Source organism: Ursus arctos, unplaced genomic scaffold (genome assembly GCF_023065955.2).
Source record: "Ursus arctos isolate Adak ecotype North America unplaced genomic scaffold, UrsArc2.0 scaffold_30, whole genome shotgun sequence".
In the NCBI taxonomy this organism is placed as follows: Eukaryota; Metazoa; Chordata; class Mammalia; order Carnivora; family Ursidae; genus Ursus; species Ursus arctos.
In genome coordinates, this window is record NW_026622986.1 from 21,930,382 (window position 1) to 21,950,317 (window position 19,936).

General features: G+C 42.9%; 1 protein-coding gene across 2 annotated transcripts in view; it reads left to right on the forward strand.

Moving 5' to 3' along the window:
- Positions 1–9,568: 9,568 nt before the first annotated feature.
- Positions 9,569–19,936, forward strand: part of C1QL3 (complement C1q like 3) — a 105,803-nt gene continuing 95,435 nt past the window's right edge. The window contains exons 1-3 of one of the 2 annotated variants that reach the window (XM_057304741.1): positions 9,569–9,671; positions 10,803–12,186; positions 18,008–19,829. In XM_057304741.1, coding sequence (XP_057160724.1) covers positions 11,599–12,186; positions 18,008–18,187 — 768 coding nt within the window. In that variant the 5' untranslated portion in view covers positions 9,569–9,671; positions 10,803–11,598 and the 3' untranslated portion in view covers positions 18,188–19,829. Of the gene's footprint in view, positions 9,672–10,802; positions 12,187–18,007; positions 19,830–19,936 lie in introns of those variants that run through there. The other variant, XR_008956560.1, reaches the window with a different exon arrangement.

The window sequence follows — 19,936 nt, forward strand, 5'->3', positions numbered from 1 at the left end:
ATGATACCGAAGAGTCACTGTGAGTGGAACTGCCACCTCTATCAGGGCACTCTTCTGGATAAATAAGATATTTCTCTAGGGGTTGATCCAGAACCTTCCATTGCATAGTAAGCATTGTATATGCTTCATCTTTACTTTTTGTAGGATGCAAGCAGCAAACATGTTGGTTTCCTTTACCTATTTTGACAAACATTTACTGAGGGCTTGCTTAGTGCCCAGGTGCTGGTATAGATGCTATGGCAGATATAAAAGGGAGTAAGGTATGTTTTGTTAAAAATATATCTAGTCCCCCAATAGAAACTTGTTCTATACAAAACTGAATAATCTGGGAACTGAAAGAAGGCTAGTTTCACTGGATTCTTTGCCCCATCCTTTCCCAACCTTAATAAATATTTTTATTCTTTTGCTGCTTCATCACTATGAAAAATCATACAAAATACACAAGAAACTCTCAAACGTAAGGCCCTCCCTTCCAAAGCAACCACATTTACTTTAACCAGTTCTGATTGCCAAGATCAACTATAATGACATCTTGCCAAAGCCCACACTTGCGTTAGTGAGGAAAATCCTGTAATTTTCCACTTTCATGAATAGTTTACCCAAAAGAGTTTTCCAACTTGAATCTTGTACATTTTATTTAAGTCAGCGTACCTACGCCCCTATCATCCCATGACACTGAGCGCTATGATTGCAGTTAAATTCCACACAAAGATTTCAAGTCCCTTTAAAATATGCTATCTACCATAAAGAGGCCACTTCATTTCAGAGAACTCAATTTAGATTGAACTCTCTCCTACTTTCAATTTAAAAATATTACGCAAATGAATCATTAAAATAATTGCAGTTGTGGTTAAAAAATTAAATCACTAATGATTCCAAAATTAATAATCGGAAAACAAAGGGAGGAGTATATTGAGTGGATGACAGCAAAAATGAATCTCCAGGCCAACAAAACAGTGAAGATTTTAATTTGGAGTTGCTCTACTCCCAGAAATCCACTCATAGCACACATCCATCAAGTCCTGATGAATATGAAGGAGCACGGTCTATCATGCCACCAGAGCCCTAAGGATGTCCGTGCATTTGGAGTTGGTCAGAGGAAATGGCAGACACCTGTATAGTGACTCTTCACTGCTCCTCTCCTTCCTCCCCATTGTTTATTTCCAGTTGCCCTGATAAGAGTGTAATTGTCATTTCAAAGGGATTCCAGTTCTTTAGATAGGCTCACACTGCTTCAAAGCCTGTCTGTGACCATGATGAACCGTAAACGCTGAACATAAACGGCTGCCATATTTGAAGCTTGAGTTATTCAGAGAAAGCCGGTCTGTAACACCCTCAAAGAAAGAAAATCAGCAAGTCATTTTCCTCTCTCATTCAGATTCCCCTTTACTAGTTTAAACCACCTATATTTATTCTTGCATTTTTTATCTCCCTGGCTCTGTTCCCTTTTGTGTCATGAAAGAGTATTTATTTTCCCCCTTTGTATTATGTACTGTTTATCGCTTCGTAAGAGCAGTTTGCCTTTTATCTTTTTGCTGATGGGAGAGTGTTACCTTTTGAGTGGTTTCTGGTCCTGGGGATGAATGCACCCATCATGGGGATGGCATTACCATCCACTGAACCCATTTCAAGTTCATTTGCATTTCACAATACATATTTCTATATTTGTGTGTAGATCTAAGAGGAGCTGAAAACCATTAAAATTCCTACTATTCTGCATGCTCAAAATCTTCAGAAAATTCATCAGCTGTGTCGGGAGTACCGGGGTGCTTTCACCTTCTATACACGCGTCTGTATTTTAGAGATCATGTGTAAATATCCGGTGGCTTAGTACAGGCTTCATTAAGGCATTACTAGGGTCGACATAAATACTCTTAATTATAAGTTACCAATTCAAAGTGAAGGGAGAGAAGTGATTTTTGTATTTGCGGTAAGTAGCTCAGTGCTTGCAATTCACAGAGGTGCATAGGCTTGGCAGTCTTTTATATGAATAGTTCCTGGTGTTTATGAATATTGTTATCAGGCAGTATCTGCAATCATTTTGTTTTCCAAATTGAACACTTAGGTGTAATTTAGTTAACTTCCTATCTGCTCACGGTTGTGTTTTTACAATATAAGTAGTAGCACTTTTATATTTGTGTAATTCACGGGTCAAAATATGGTAGGCATGACTTAGGAACAAATCTGCCAAATGGTTCAACTTTTCTTTTTTCTGTAGCTCGTCACATTTGACTGATCTCCTCAAATTACATACGAAAAAGAAACAGAAATGTGGAGTTTATTTGCATTTGTTTTCGCCGAGCTTCGTCACTCTAATGATAGCATTTACTACACTTCTGATTTTTGTTTGAAAATGAGTCGTCACCCCTTCTGGTTTGAACTGCGCCCTCTGCTCTTCATCCCATTCACTCTGCTCTTGCTAATTGTGTATTTTCTGGGAGTACTGTTTGCTGCTTGTTCAGCATGTCAGCTTTCTTTGAATGAATTTCAAGATGTATTAGGGTTGGTAAGCTGAATTAGATTTGGGCTGCTTCAGTCTCTCACTGAGGAACATTTCTTCATTTTCTGGGAAGCTGTCTTTGGCTGTTTTTCATGATACAGTTTCATACCTCTCGCTTAATAAATGCTTCGAGTTTGATAATTTAAAAAAAAACTCATTCCCCTGAATGTTGAATTATTTCTTTTAATAAATCATAAAATGAAGATAATCCATGAGGTTTCCCTTTTTGCCTTGGCTGCTGGGGAACCCAGAAATATTCTATTTTCTATACAGCAGCTGCCATCCTTGATGTCACACTTATGTGCTATTCTTTCTCCCTAGTCTCCAGCCTTTCTTTCTGCCACCTCACTGTACTACTCTTGTTTTGATTTTTAAGGAGCTATTTTGTGTTTTTCTGGTTAGAAATGTCAAATACTTCTTTGGAACTCAGTGAAGTTTAAAAAGAATTAATATGATCATTCTGTATTTTAGAAGAAATACATTGCCTCCATTTCTTGTTAGTAGATAGAGTAGGCAGGATAGCTTCCCATGAACCTTAAAGAAATGAGGGGAAGAACCCCATAGGAGATCCACTGGGCCTATAGTTTGGGTGCTTCGTATGGCCATCCTCTTGGGCCAGAATCCCTGAGGAATCCATGTTCTCTTTCAGTAATCACAGGTGAATTTTTGCTCCCCACCATGCACATGGTCTGAGACATTTTGAAGATACAGTAAGCAAATATAATCCCTGATTTTAACTATTAGAACCGGGCCTGCAAGTATCCCTTCTGGGAGATGAACACATATTAGGTATGCCATCTAAGGCCCTAATACATTTTTTTTAAATATTTATTTGCCCGGGGAGGGGTGGTGGAGGGCTGGGAAGGCACAGAGGGAGAGGGAGAGAAGCAGACTCCCCACTGAGCACGTAGCTAGATGCGGGGCTCAATCTCAGGATGCTGAGATCAGGACCTAAGCTGAAATCAAGAGTCGGACCCTTAACCACCCACCTGAGACACCCAGGCACCCCAGCCTTAATCCATTTCTAACTTTGAGTCTTATACAAATTATTTCTCAGCTCCTTATTTTTCCTTCTTTTACAAAGATTTAGTACTAATCTGGTTCTTAATCTAACGTTTTTGGCTTTTGAAGTGTTTCCAGGCTTTTAGGGAAGTCTCGTCCTTGGAAATATCCAATTTCCAGTCCGGTCTTGTTCACCACATCCAGATTTCTTAATTCTTACAAAGTTCTTTTGAAAGCTATGCTGTCCAATCCCAATTTAACAATTCCAATCAACAAACAACCCATTTAGCCCCCAGTCAACATGTCTTTAGGGCCTGTGGGTGGGGTAGGGCCCAAAGATGAAAAGTCCTGGCATTTCTCTCAGGCACAGGACTGGGATGGAGGGGAGAAGCCCCACTCCCACACCTCAGCAAAGCAGAAGGAGGGAAGCACAGTGAGACAAGTACTTGCTACCGGCTCTGTAGGCAACCAAGGAGGCAGGGGGAAGCGAAGGGGTGTGGGGTGGGAGTCAGTAGGAGGAGGGATGAAGGAGGTGGCTTTGGAGCTGAGGGGCAGGAGGTTTGGAAAAGGGATAATATCCCCAGGAGGAAAGAGGAGAGGGAGGAAGTCGGTTTTCAGGGTAGAGGAGAAGACAAGGACAAAGTGGGAAATGACAAGACCACTTCCGGCGTGATTAATGACCACTTCCGGTGTGATTGATGACCACTTCCGGTGTGATTAACCAGTAACCAGAGAATGGATAACGAAGGGGCCGGGTATGAAAATCAACGCTGGGAAGGCAAAGAGGCCTTGTGGCAATTTTCGAAGAGCCTGGCATTTTGAGCTTAAGTAGTTGGACTTTCCTGCCATGCGGACAAGGAGGAAGTTACAGTTTCTGGGCAGAGTGGTGACGCACTGAGCCGGTGCTGAAGGCAGATCATTGCACATGCGAGCGTGAAGCTGTCTGGTGACGGGGGAGGCTTCAGGAGGTGGAAATGGACAGCAGAGTCCAGTTCTTGTGGTTTTAACTCCGTTCAATTGAATTACATTGAACACATTACTGAGAAGATAATAGAAGTGACTTATCCAGAGAATTCATTCTAACTAGTACAGTCAAACACTGGATAAAACATTAGATTAGGGCCTTTTGAGCTTGTTCTGAATTTCTGAAGGAAAAGTTAATTATGGAGTTTAGACCTAATGCATGATTATATCTGAGAACTACACGTCTAAAATTCCTTTTAATTAGCTCCTTCTTTTTTTCTTTTTTTCTATCCAAGGCCTTTTGTAAAAAAGACCATACCACCCTCAGCCCTGGGGGAAATGGGCAAAGAGGGCCTTTCAGTGGTCTGTGTAATCCTAGAACAAATGTTCCTATGTACTGGGGTGCCAAAATCATGTTATGGAGCTTTAACTTAGAGAATCCATCATGGGTAGCCCACTTCTGGCTCTCATTATCCAACTACTGAAACCTTCTGTCCACCCACAAAAACAAATCCTTAAGAGTAAATGTAAAGAAATCATATATATATGATGGCAAATATACACACATAAATATATAAATGCATGATGGCAGCTACTGGATAATAGACATGTTCAGGGAATCCTCAAATTAGCAAATAGTCTTGAACTTTCTTTTATAAAAGCAGCCATTGGTAATAAAATGAACTTTTTTGCCTCTGCTCCTGCCCCTGTGAAGTTGCTAGCCTGCTGGAATGATCCAAACAAGACAGCAACAGACAATAAAAGGCTAAAAGACTCAGAATGATTAGCATCTGTGGAACAGCTCACACTGGGAATATTACCATGTGCTGAGAGTCTTAGAGCCTGAGTGAAGCCAGAGAACCTTTGCAGATATTGATGAGTGAGAAGATTACCGCTTGAATCTTGGACTCTCTAAGCAAAAGAAAAACACACCCACCTCATCTAAGTAGCACCAACTTTCACTGACTTTTTCCACTTTCCAAAGCCAAAGATAAAGTAATTAATAAAATTATGAATTGTTACCAGGTGCCTGGGTGGCTCAGTCAGTTAAGCAACCAGCTCTTGATTTCGGCTTAGGTCATGATCTTGGGGTCCTGAGATTGAGCCCCGCATGAGGCTCTGCACTCAGTGGGGGGAGTCTGCTTGTGATTCTCTCCCTCTCTCTCTGCTCCTCCACACCCACATGCTCGCTGTCTCTTAAATAAATAAGTAAATCTTTAAAAAAATAAATTGTGAATGGTTACAACTACTTTCAATGGGAAACGTTGAAATATACAACCACTTACATTCAAACATACAACTCCCTCATTTTTTTTCACCTCCAGCTTATTACGGATCTAAACTACCTCGGCAATTTATTTTTAGGATTATGGTTTCAAATCGTATCTATTTTTATATAGTTTAAGACTTTTCCCAAGAGGTTGCCTGAATTAGGGAAAAGCTGTTATGTGTATTCACATACAAATACCCAAGGAATGCAGTATTTATTCCCAGGACGGATTGTTCGCATTTGAAGTGAGTTGCTCTGGGGTCACACTCTGTAGGAGTGGGGCCAAATGCACTTTCCCTTGAAATTCATATCAACTCCAGCCCACTTTCTCTTAGAGCAAGATTCTAGGATATTCTAGAGTATCAGCTGCTCTTTGGCAGGGTCTGGCTCTGTCGGTGGTTCTCTGTAAGTCCTCTCAGGATTCATGATGCTTTAGATTTTTAAAAGAAAGAAAACGATAAGACTACCCCAGTTCTTACTGCTGCCTGCTTGGTTGGTCTGTGTGCTACACAGCTTCACGGCTGGGTTCCTAGGATGTATTTTCTGCTTGAAATTCCCTATGGTCTAATGGCAGCTGTGTTTAGTTTCTTTAATTCACCCATCTTCCTTGTATGACTGAGTTATGACTGTCCCTTGGGAGAACTGGCTGACCCCTTAGATTTCATTCTTGGTAACTTTTCCTTCAGTTCTACATCAAATATGGTCTTAGGCACTGAACATTCCACCCATGGAAAGCAAGTATAAGACACCTTATCCATCCAAGAGATTTCGCCCTTGTATTGTTGATATGGCAAGAATTTGAGACCAACTTAAAGCCATACATTGTAACCAAGCCTTACGTAAAGTGCTAATTACCATCGCCTTCTGACCATTCAATAATTTTCTGACAAGAGACTTGCCAAGCTAGCTTTCCAACTCACTATCTCCATAGAGAGTTTTTTGTTGAAAATTCCCTGCTGTATGTGGTTATGACTTAGGTGTCCTTCAGAGTGATTACTCTTCTGGCTAACTCAGAGCAGCCCTCTCTCATTCACTTTTTTTGAGAATCATCATCCACAGTAATAGTTCCTGAGTAACTATCTCAATGATTTTTAAGTACACTTGCAACTTGTTGACTTGGGGAACTTTCCAGAGCAGGGGAAAACATGCTTTAATGCTTCCTATTAGGTTGTAAATCCAAAATCTTGGTCTGTCAAACTGCAGTGAATTCAAATTATTTTTGCTATAAAATTTTTTTTCTTTGGAGAAGGGTGAAGTGATCCTTGTGTTGAGTTTTGTCTTACTTTGTTTTATATTATACAATAGTACACACAGGCAACCCTCCTGGAGAACTTGGGTGTTCTAATTTTGTCCAAATTTATGATATTTAGTATCCATTTGATGTCAGTTGTCTCAAGTCTGACCCTTTACCTTCCTTTACTAAGCCTGTGCTCTACCATCCAGCCCATATGCCCCGCACTACCCAGCACTCTACAACATCTGACCGTGGACATTGACATTTATTGGGCTCTGGTTATGAGCTGGGTATCATTATAATGATATGCACTAACTTGCTCAGTCTTCACAACAGCCATATGATTTAGGTATTAGTGTTATTCCCATTTTAGAGAAAAGGGAATTAAGCCTCAAGGAGATTAAGTAACTTTCATAGCAACTAAATGAGGAAACCAGGATCCAAATTAAGACCCATCTGATTCCAAAGCCATAAGGATATACTACTTCCCTACCTTACTCCAAGCAGACCCTTTCTGGCTAGAAACCTATAACTCTTCAGTCAAAAGAGTGTATGTTCTGAAATATAATTTGGAGATCCAGGAATCAAAGGTAAATAGCTGAGCCCAGTCTCTGATTTTTTTTTTTACTCTTTCTATCTCTATTTCTGTAGATAGTCCTTGGGTTTGTTAACTCATGTTATTTTCCTCTTATAAATGCTATTTCTGGTTAAGTACTGCTGGATTTGGAAATCATTCTTATGACTAAAGATTTGTTTGCCTAGTAAGAGCCCAGTGTAGGGCTGTGCTGCCAGTGGGCGCTCAATAAAGATTAATGGATGGCGCTGCACGTCTGTGTGGGAGTTGTGTGGCTTCGGATCCGCTCGGTTCTCCGAAAGAGACAGAAATGATGCGGGAAGATGAAAATCACGGGATCGTCTTCCAACCCAGATCTTGGGTTTCTGTGTTGGACTTTATGATCTGAACGGTCACAAAGGCCCAGGTGCAGAAGGAAATGGGAATATAGAGCCGAGTGTTTTCTCAAGAAATGATTGGGAGAATTAAATCCCAGGGCTTGCTTCCAAGATTAATATCAACTTTGAGAGAAAACTTGCTTCTCTGATGAGGACTGAAGAGAATCAAATATTTTTTTTAATTGACACATTTTCTATTATTATATACATACAGAGATGATGAGTAATATGCCGTATCAGATGGCTTATTCAAACTGTCAGAATAAGGGCTGAAGCGTGAGTAACTTTCCAGAGAACCTTCTGAGAAATTCAAGCGGTGGAAAGTGGCAGCAGCCAGCCATTAGTTCATCTACCACCCAGTCATCCCGGAACAACAACAAAAAAACCAACAAGTTTCTCCCAAAGCACATGGTGGGACACCTCTAGAGAAAAGGGAGGAGATCAATAATGTAAACTGACTTCACTCAAAAGCCAGCTGTCCATGCGCCACCCGGGTTTGGGCACTCACTGGAAAAACAGGTCAGCCATGTGACCTGGGAAATGTTGCCTGCATCATGCATGATGCCTACAGAGCACTTTTCCAAATCTCAGCAGACCTGTAAGATGTTGGTGCCCTCACTTGCAAAACCAAGCTGTGCTTTGGCATTAAAGATGGTGGAAGGAGAAGCGCCTCCATTACTAGCTCCAGTCCCATAGGTCTGAGATTGCGGCATAGAGGAGAGCGTAGCAGCACAGACACCGGGTGGCCCTTACTTCTGCTCACAGCTGTGTCTCACACTTACCGTCTGCGAAAGTAAGCAGATATGGACGAGCTTTCTAGCATTCATTCCGACTCTACCATTTCATGGTATCCTCACTAGGTTCCTCTGTAAGACGAGCAGTCTTCAATGGAAGTGTATCTCAAGGTTCTAATTTACTTATTCAACTCTACCTTTTAAAAAACCCCCTTTTATCCCCCACTGGACTCTCTTTAGCAATGAAGAGGTCTTATGAATTTTGATAACTTGGTGCATTCGAGAAGAGTTTGAGTAATACATTAACCTTCACGGCCATTCCCACCCTTTACTATCTTGTCCCCCAAAAGAAAGGGGACTTTTGAGAAGCAATCCACATGGTGTTAGGAAAATAGGTATTGTGGCCAGGGCAGAACTTTCTATGTGTCTGCTGCTCAAATATATGAAAATAAGGTACCTCCTGTAAACCAAAGTCTTATGCCCAAGCCAGACACACATTTCTGAAACCATTACCCTAAAAGTTAAAGGTTTGAGGAATGGGAAGGGCTCTTGTCCATTTGCAGTCAGAGGGAGAGAAAATATGGAAACCTGGGCCAGGCTGAGCCCCACCAGCCCGGGCCTCACTCTTGATTCTCCTGGAAAGACCTACAGGAGCTGCTGACATTTCTCTTAAAAGAATCAATGAATCTTGGTTTTCTTCTGCCTACTCATTTGACCTTATTTCGTTTTGAAACAGAGAAGAAGGAAAGAAAGAACTAAATTGGCGTGGGGTGGAAGTTAGGCAGAAGGGACAGACAAGGAAATGCTTGTGCTGTGGAGGCCACAGGCAGGATCCCAGGCCTCTGATCATCACCCCAGGATGTTATTGTTTGCTTGCTATAGTCTTATTTGTTCTTGCTTCTCATTTCAGATTCTCGCCCTGATGTAATAAGTCACCATCTTCCCTGCCATCATCCCCGTATTGACAAGCAAATGTCATCCGCGTTTGACTGACATCCAGTGCTCCTGAATGCAAAAGTATGATTTACAAATCAATTCCACTTGTTTATTTAAAGCTGTTCTTGTGTGTCTTATGTATTTGTTAGTGGGATAACTTGCTTAATACCTACTCTGGGGGTTTTACGTTAATATTACAAAACCAGGCTTTTCCTTCTCCCACTCTCCCACTGCAAATGGGGCCCTTCTTTCTCATATTTATCCTTTTTTGCCCCATGCCTCAGTGTACATGCAGGAAATGTGCTGTGAAGCCTAGAGGACACTTTTCATATCTTAGCAAAAGATCTTGCCCAGTACTTTTATAAAGGCTGCTTGGTTTGTCTTAAGACTTTTAAAGACATTTTAAAAGTGATTATTTCTCATTCATGGAGGGCAAGTAAATGCAACTTCGGGTCCAGTGGCTCCAGTGGCAGCCATCTGGTAGCCAGTGGTAGCTAGAACTGTAATCTTGTACGTAGAGGACAGAGTATATACTCACCATCTGCAGCATTTGCCAAAAGAACCCCCAACCCCCACCCCATTATGTGGTGGGCCTGTTCATTCATAATCATTCGAAACGTCCTTTGGCTTTTCAACGCACCTTACTGTTCTCTGGATAACATCTTATTTCATTTTAGAAGGCTGGTGAGGAAAACCATAAGGTTAAAAAAAAGCCATCTGGAAAATTCTGAAGGGCCCTTCTTATGTTAAAAGTGGCATTTCAAAAAACACCTGAAGCACCGGTTGATTGTGGGTGAGCCAGTAGAGAAATACTGTCAACCGAACCACCCTCTTTTCAACCTTCACCTCCAGCCTCCAACTGGCGCTGCCGGTGGTGAGGAAATAGAGGGCTTAGGTGTGACCTTCGAGTGCCCAAGACGACTGCACATCTGTCTCCCTCCCTCCAGGTATGGCCAGTGAGAGCGCTGCCATCACCTGGGTTCAGCAAGGGAGTATTCACGATCTCACTGTTCATCCATGTGCAGAGGGAAAAAAAGAGAGGCTGGGGGGGAAAAAAATCCCACATTGTCAGAGTAATGCCAAACTCTGTCTGAGTGGGATGAGCAGAGCAGATGCTGCAGTGAGATGCCAAAGCGGCTCCCCTTCCTCTGTGCCTTGGGTGCCTATAAATTGCTCCGGCGCGCGTTTGTCAGCCTCCTCTTCTCCTGGCAGGTGGTACCCAGGCAGAATTCTGCGTTCAGTCTCTCTCTCGCTCCGCTCCCGGCCGTGAGGCGCTCGCCGCTGCTCACTAGCTCCTCCGCTCCAGCCCGGAGCCTCGCCGAGCTGACCGTGCCCGCCGCCTCTGCTCCGCGCACCCGGGGGGCGGCTGGCCCGAGCTCGCGCGGCCAGCGCCGGTCCTTGGGGGTGCGCGTCTGTTAGAGTTGTGGTGGTTGCAAAGGAGGGGGAGAAAGGCAGTGGAAGGGCGAACAGAGCAAGCGAAAGAAGAAAAGAAGGAGGCAGAAAAAGGCAACTTCAGACGGAAAGTTGGTGCGAACTGGCGCAGTCGGCAAAAACGGAAAAGTCGATCGCAGGCAGCGGCTGCATAAAAGTGTGAGCTGCCCGGGCCAGCACGAGAGGCGGCGGCAGGCTCTGCCCTCCGGGTGGCCGCGTCGGCGCCAGCGGCAGCCACAGGTGCGAAGGGGCTCGCGGGAGGCGAGAGGGCGCCCTGCGCACCCCTCCCCCAGCCCCCACCCCCAGCCCGGGACTTCAGCTCAAGTCACTTGGCGTCCGAGCTCCCTCCCCAGCCGCAGCTTCAGCAGGGGGAGCAGGAGCGGGAGAAGGCGGGGAGCGACCGGCGCGCGCCCGCCCAGGGGAGTTGGGGTTCGCAGGGGGTTGTTTTCGGCTCTGAGGAGGTCCCCGCCCAACCTTCAAAATTTTGTCCAAAAGCAGACAAGAGGATCGCCCCGCGCTGAGCCGGCTGGTGGGCAGCAGGAGGCGCCTGATCGCCGCCGGGGCGCTGGGGGTGGTGATGGTGCTGCTGCTGGTCATCCTCATCCCGGTGCTGGTGAGCTCGGCCGGCACGTCGGCGCACTACGAGATGCTGGGCACCTGCCGCATGGTCTGCGACCCCTATGGGGGCACGAAGGCACCCAGCACCGCCGCCACACCTGACCGCGGCCTCATGCAGTCCCTGCCCACCTTCATCCAGGGCCCCAAAGGCGAGGCCGGCAGGCCAGGGAAGGCGGGCCCGCGTGGGCCCCCCGGTGAGCCCGGGCCGCCGGGTCCCGTGGGCCCTCCGGGCGAGAAGGGCGAGCCCGGCCGCCAAGGCCTGCCGGGCCCGCCCGGGGCGCCCGGCCTGAACGCGGCCGGGGCCATCAGTGCCGCCACCTACAGCACGGTGCCCAAGATCGCCTTCTATGCCGGCCTCAAGCGGCAGCATGAAGGCTACGAGGTGCTCAAGTTCGACGACGTGGTCACCAACCTCGGTAACCACTACGATCCCACCACGGGCAAGTTCACCTGCTCTATCCCGGGCATCTACTTCTTCACCTACCACGTCCTGATGCGCGGAGGGGACGGCACCAGCATGTGGGCTGATCTCTGCAAAAACAACCAGGTGAGTGCCGGCAGGCAGCGGGGTGGGCGGGGAGGGAGCGCGGGAAGGTACAGGCAAGAGGGAGGAGACCCCGGAAATGGGGGTGGGAGCCCGCGGAGGAAGGGTGCGGCAGCCCGGCTCCCGGGAACGGAGCAGTGGGGACGCTGTTACTCCCTGGGGAGGCGGGGGTCAGGACCCAAAGCGGGTGCCCGGAGGCCTGGAGAGGGCGGGTCCCAAGCTAGGACCTGCACTCGGAGTGCGAGAGTGTGAGCGCGACCCTCGAGGGTAGGGAAGCCGGGAACTAGGTCCCCTGGACAGCTTGTGCACCAGGGAGTCCGGAGCAGGAAGCGACCCCCGGCTTGTGGGATCCTCATCAGCGTAGGGTCGCTCTCAGGCTTTGCCTGGAATAGGGGGGCCGGGGGAGCCCGGAAATGGGCGTGCCAGGGTGACAAACTCGGGGGACAAAGGGGCCCGCGGGAGAAAGAAGGGAGCCGAGGAGCGGTCCAAGTGTGGCGCGTCCAGGGCGGAAGAGGGACCGGGGACTCGCGGTGGCAAGGCCCCTGCGGCGTCCCAGATGGGGAAAACAAGCATACGGTCAAATTCAAGGCACAAACTCCGGGTTAGATTTCAGCCCAAGGGGAAGAAAGGGGAGAAGTAATGAGTGCTGATAACAAAAGAGAAAGTTGAGACTCCTGTGTGTACTCAGCAAAACGCGCACCCAAACACAGAATCCAGACTCCACAGGCTGGAATAGAAGGCGGCACAGGCAGGTGGCAAGGAGGGCGAGAGGCCGAGCCGCCCGGCCAATGGGCCTCACCGCCAGGGAGCCCCCGGGCCACCTGCGTGAGGGTCTTTCCAACCTTCTCCTGAGGTAGTGGCCTTGGCCTTGACTGTGAACTAGCCTCCCATTAGCCCTGACAACTAGGACTTGCTCTCCTGAGCTGGTCAGCTCTGCCCCCCGGACCACGGGTCTGCAGCTTTATGCTGGGGCCACTTTACCGTTTGCTTGAGAAATTCGCAGTCACTGCCAAACCAAAGTGTGTCTGATCTCTTAGAGAGGAAAATAGTATTCGTAACTACCCGAAAGTGTCATCGGACCTGGGGCACGCACTGAATCAGCAACCCCACTCTGGGCGAGGCCTTGTAACTTGCAGCCTGGGCTGAGTTCTCTGGCTTTGATTTTGCCAATTGGGTGGCACAGGGAATGGCCAAGTTAGATTTAACAAGGGTTCCTGGGCTTCAGGTCACCCGCCCCTTGAATTCAGACCTTTTCAGTCATAACCCAGATTTCTATTCAGCAGCATTAAGGCAGGATTTCTTCCAAAGACCCAATTCAGTATCAGAGTTTTGTGTTTTTTTTTTTTCAAAAGTGAAAGACAAACAGTCTAAATGTATAAGAAAGAAAGGACAAAAAATCCTGTCCCTCCCCCCTCCTCCCACCCCTCATTTCTAAAGAAATTTAGAAGTAAATAAATCAAGGATCCACAGGACAGGTAGAACCAAAAAAAAAAAAAAAAAAAAAAGGAAAAATGGCCACCAGGAGGCACTGACAGGGTTGTTATTATAGTTATTATGCACAAAAATAATATTAAGATAAATAAAAATTATTTACAGAGCAGTGAGATAGTTATAGGTAAATGGCTAAAAAGAGCATGACTCACTGTACCGAAATAGAGCTGTTGTATCACCTCTACGAAATGGTTTTTGAACAGCCCCTTAGCAGACAGCGAGGAGGCACCCGTTTATTTACAAATTGGCTCTCTTCTGACTCAAAGGTTAGGTCTGGAAAACACCGTCAGGCTGAAGGATTGATTTTAGAGGTAGTACTTCAGATGGAATAATATTCAAGTTTTATCAGCCACTGAATGAAAACACTCCCATCTTTAAATATCTGGAAATTGCAATTGCACAAAAAATCAGAGAATAATACATTTAAATTAGTTTCAAGGTTGCTGTCTCAACTGCTGAGCCCAAGTATATTGAACCGATTCCAAGAAAACCATTTTGTAGACACGTTCTAGGTGCATTTTGTTTTTAAAATTATTTCATTGTTTGGAGAGTCGAATGTTCCTTTGTATCATCCTAGCGTGCACATCCTCCGAGGATCAGGAAAAAAATAAGGCAAAACAGCTGACCTTATCATGTACAAAGCTCTCCATTGGCATTATTAAGCTGTTACTTCTTCAAAAGGTGTGCAACAAGTAATTCAGAAAAATATATGTAACAGCAAACAATGTATTTTCAACTTCAGCATGGGCTATTTTGGAAAATGGCTATTAAAATATTACCGTTAAGGAATTTTATCCCTAGACTGGAACTATTTTGTAAAGTCTGATCTGTAGATACTTGCAAATGAGAAATATTTTATAAAGCTTATTTTATTAATATTAAATAGTTTATCAGTGATTTTCAGTTATGTTCTTGTCTGATCACTTCTTAGAATGGCAGTTACCCCCCTGAGCAGACCTAATTTGTTTTCATAAAACAGAAACTCAGAGATCCATGTCAGTGGAATGTTCTATGGATTAAGTGGATTTGAGAAGCACAAAAATTAAACTAAAAATGCAGTTCACTCTAGGATAGAGGAATGCCTCTGGACCGTAACCGTTTGAGAACCATTTTATTTATGCTTTGTGTTGAATGCAGGATCACAGATGGAAGCATCAAAGGCCAGTAAATTAACCTGATGCACCACTTAACCTTTTGTTTATGATTCCACAGAAGTACAATGAAAATGAAATTATGAGAGCATCAGTAGCAATTAATTAAATTAGCAAATGTTACCATAAATATTGTCTCTAATGATAAACCCTCCCTAATAAGATAATGCTAAAGCCGCACGAGCGCCTGCATTCTCACAAACATGCCACTGAAAGGATCACAGTTCTCATATTCCCCATGAAACCATCCACCCAAATTTAATCATACCATTTGTTGAGAGCCCATGACAGTGCATATGAAAGGTAAAAGTTGGACTCGAATGGCTTTACAGAGAGACAGGAAATATAATTTTAATGTGCTCGTATACCTTTAGCAGAAAAAACCTGAATTCAAAAATTACTACTTGAATACAGTCACTGTAATACCACTATAATAAGCCACTGTAATCAAAGCTAAAACTGGCTCGAGATTAGAACTATAAAATAATGAAAGACCCGGTTTTTTTCTAAGAATGTATTAATTAATTATAGCACCAATGAACATGAGCTGTGTTGGAAACAATAGTTTGTGGGTTGATGTTCATTTATTAGCGAGAGTAATGAAATGTCAAATTAATACGATCTTTTTAAAAGCGGTGAAACACGCACTACCGATCAAGCAGGATCTAAATAGTTAACTTATAATATGAAAAGATGTTAGAGTACATTTAAGCAGAAATGGGTATATTGGGCTAAGGAAAGGATGCATCATATTCCCGGAGAAAATGCTGAAATCGGTGTACATTTAGGAACCTGAAGATAGCCTCCAAGGGGGATGCATTACCTTCCTCAGTAGTTTGATGGCTTAAAGGGAGGGTTGTTGGAAGTCACCGAGCCGATTACTAGAGCTTGAAATTTCAAGTTCCATTATACCTTTACAGTAGGGTCAGGTGAGCAGGCATACTAAAATCACGCAAAGTACACTGGCATATGGCAGTTAGTTAATTGGGAAAGTCTCGTGATACAGTATAGGTTAAAATCTTAAGAGAATCACTTTCATTAAAAAGCAATCACAAAACAAAAGAAGTGAAAAACTGTAAGGGTAACCTTCCAGGCTGTGCGATCACACTAATGCATTTGCAGGTTTTTGTGGTCATACCTACAGAATAAAAATGGTCACATTGACATGGATTTCTGCTTATACCGTGTAGAATAAAAATTGCATTATATATATATTTAAGACTATTGTCTCTAAATCAAGGGATTTTAATTGAGTACTGGCTCCCAGATGCCTTTATAAAGAAAACAGTGTTAAAACACAATACCCACAGAGCATATATTAAACACCTAAAGCACTAAATAAAATGTGTCTGCTTATTAATAATAGCGAAAAGTATATTTATGGATTGCTAATTAACATATTACTGACATAGATAATTACTAATTTGTATTTTAATTTTTCTCACCCATTAAAAGTCCACGTGTTAAAAAAAAAACAAAAAAAGATGAGGTCATAACAACGCTATCTTCCTTGTAGATTTTTTTCCCAGGGAATTAATGACTAGATGAAATTAACGAATCAAAGCACTCAACTCTTACAAACTTATGATTAATTTCTAGGAAATATTATGACATGAAATTGTATTATTACTTAACGGTCCAAACAGATCGCCTCATTGAATTAGTGTATACATTTGAGTCAGTGTTTCAGAGCCTAATTGCATGGTATACTCCTTTCACTATATTAGAGTCACTTAGCACAGTGTTAAGCAATTCTAAATCCTTTAAGCCCCTTTCCCCTTTTGCTATACGATATCCAGAAAGAAATTTTTAAAATACTACTCAAATTACTTTACAAGTTCATCAGTGTCAAAGAGCCTTCTCCTTTTTTAACATTTCAGCATTAATGTGAGAACATACCACATGAAAATTTAATTTGAAAACCTATCATTTGAGTTTTGAAAGAAATGCATGGAAATTCTTGACTTATGTCTCATTTGCCTCATTTTGCCAAGTGACAAAATCCAGCATATTGTACCCCAAGTCATGCATCATTACATAATGCAGGTTTACAAAACCACCAAATCACTTGCTATGTTACTCGGGGAAATACCATTATAGTGGAATAGAAACAAGCCACAGAGTAGATGCTTTACTGAAATAAATCAAACACAGGTCTGCCTATTGAAAATTTTTTTCCAAGGCGAAATCAAAATACAGCTAAATGAATATGAAGCCTAATTTGAGTTGAGGATGTGACAGAATGTCCATATTACTTGAAATGATAGGCAATTTGACTGTTTGCAAATGTCTGTCAACCCACTAATGAGATCACAGGCTCAACACGAGTGGATTATAGGTAACTTCCATCCTCAAAGCAAACCACACTTTTTTAGAATCACCTAAATGGAAAAGAGTAATAAATCAGATCATTAAAAGATTTTAGAAATTTTAGAGGCCTCAAAGCTTCGTTCCTCCTATAACTTTTAGATATGTTGAAATTAAATGATTTCTTTAAGTACACACATCACAGGGAAGTAATAAAAAGACACAATTAGAAAAAAGGAACTCTGCAAACTTGGGTGATGTTTAAATGAGGTTTCTGGCAAAAAAAAAAAAAAAAGGCTTTACCTGAGTTAGAGTTCAAAAGCCCCAAATCAAAAGGCTTTCCTCTTTTTTTTTTTCTTTCTCGCTATATAGTAGAGTTGGAGTCATGTTATTTCTGAGTCTCAACTGCTAAGGATCTCCATTTTCTAATAAGCGTGGGGGCCAGCTGAAGTTTGGATTGAACCTCTGTCCTCATAAACAGCTGTGTAGAATATTGCTAATTGGCTTAAATTAAAATGCAAAAAAATTACCCTTATTTCCATTTCCAGAAGTGATCAGGCCTAGAGATCCGAGGAATGAGAAAAAGTGCTGATTTAGGAAGAGACTAGCTCGGTGTACGTTGTTTAGGGCACACAGTAGGAAAAGACTGCTGGCATGACTCTCACGATAGCACCTTCTAATCTTTTCTGCTCCTCCTTTCCGGCGACGCAGTTGAAACTGTTACAAAGATCTCCTAGAGCCCCGCCGCCCAGGCAGAGTCTCCCATGCTGAATTCCGTGTTATGGCACAGGTCGGCTTCTGATGCTTGCGAATGGCACAGAGGAAAGCCCGCGAGTTCTGTCCTACAGAATCTAATTCTTGTTTGTTTCACATAGGTGCGAGCTAGCGCCATTGCCCAAGACGCGGATCAGAATTACGACTATGCCAGTAACAGTGTCGTTCTTCACTTGGAGCCAGGAGACGAAGTCTACATCAAATTAGATGGCGGGAAAGCCCACGGAGGAAATAACAACAAATACAGCACATTTTCTGGATTTATTATTTACGCTGACTGATAACGCAGAAACTAAGCTTGCTGTTCTGAGTTTGGACACTGGATTCGTGTGGCTAACGTCAGTGAATCAAGGATCCCAGGGGATGCCGGTTGCGGGGCACCTCAGTTGTGTATATGTGGGGAATTCAAATGCTACCTGACTCACATCTGTATACTCAGAAACATTATGTAAAAAAAAAAAAAATTAAAAGCAAGATAAGCAGATGTGTTATCCACTACCGCCAAAGCAAATACTCCTCCTTATCGTTAGTGTCCATGTGAATGAAGTCCTATATAGATCACAAATTTTTATAGAGAAATCTAAGACGCTGAATTATTTCTCCAATATATATGATACTTTGGTGTACTGTGATCTTGCTGCTTTTATCCATATGTCAGCTTTGGTTCTCGTGAGTTTACCTGCTTATTATGATACGTGGAGTCCATTCATAGTGTGGGGAGAATAATTTTACCCTGCAGGAGAAGGTCTGATTGAAATAATGCTGCTTGTCCCCAAAGAAATTGTTTGCCTTGTACTTTTGTTAACTTTAGAGCTAGTCCTGGGAATGATTCAACTTCAAGCCTTAACCTGGAATTTTCTGGATTTGAGGGAATTCCCAAGCCTATGATCATTTTCACATTTTCTTTTTCTTGCGAGTTTTCTTTTCTCTCTTTTCTGGTGATAGTCTTTAAAAATAGAGATCGAAATTGTATCATAGGATTACCCTCTAAGTGTGAAAATGTGTAATTATGTATGGTATTTAGAAAATCCCCTGTGTGTCCATTTTGTCAATAGAATGCGTTTAGATTTACTTAGAAAGTCAGAGAAATTTATTCTTTGGTGTTAAATCAGACTGAGGCTTTTGCCTTCTTTGGAACAAAGATTATTCATAGCCCAATGCACAATGGTTTAATTTGAGCTACTGCATGAGTCATCAAGGGGACACTAAGTAAGGCCTTCAAATAGTTACTACAAGTCGTGGCCTGAGGTTATTTCAAAATGAACAATTTCACATATAACCAATAAGACAACAAAGTGTATATATTTTATACAAATACCTGCTACATATACATGTATTTGTGTGTGCATACACACACACACACACACACACGTTAGATCAAAAATAATATATTCATGGCTTCAAACCATAGGCACAGTGGCTGTATAGCCTCAAAAATTTAATTTAAAAAAAGTATGTGTCTGTATAAACACAAACATGCATAAATTATTTGACTTATTTTGGATCGAAATATATTTTGGATTACAAAAGTATATGGACTAGCAAAATAATTTAAACGACTTCTCTTTTAAGAGTTACCCAGAAAATTAAATTTTATTAGGTTAAAATGCCCTCTACATCACACGTCTGTAAATTAAGCCTATGGTTTCTTTATTACCATATCCCAGTCAATACTTCCACTGCGTTCTGTGGCAGACTGTTACCACTAGGACTGCAGAAACAAAGTGGCTCTCTTTTGCAATGTTTATGAATTATATGCGTTTGAATTATCCCTTTTTTTTCTGTTTTCTCAGGCGGATTAAAGCTGACAGTAAAGTAGATGCTGAGAGCAGTGCAAATCATTTCTCTCTGGTTAAAACACACTGCCAAAGCCATCTCTTTAATCTGAGAAAAGAATTAAAAATGCATGTGGATATATCCTAACTATCAGACAACTTCCACTATTACAATGAAAAATCTGTTCCCCTTCTCAGTTGCCTTTGAAGACTCTTTGAACAAGTAGATTCGAAAAACAGGGATTTAAAAATCTG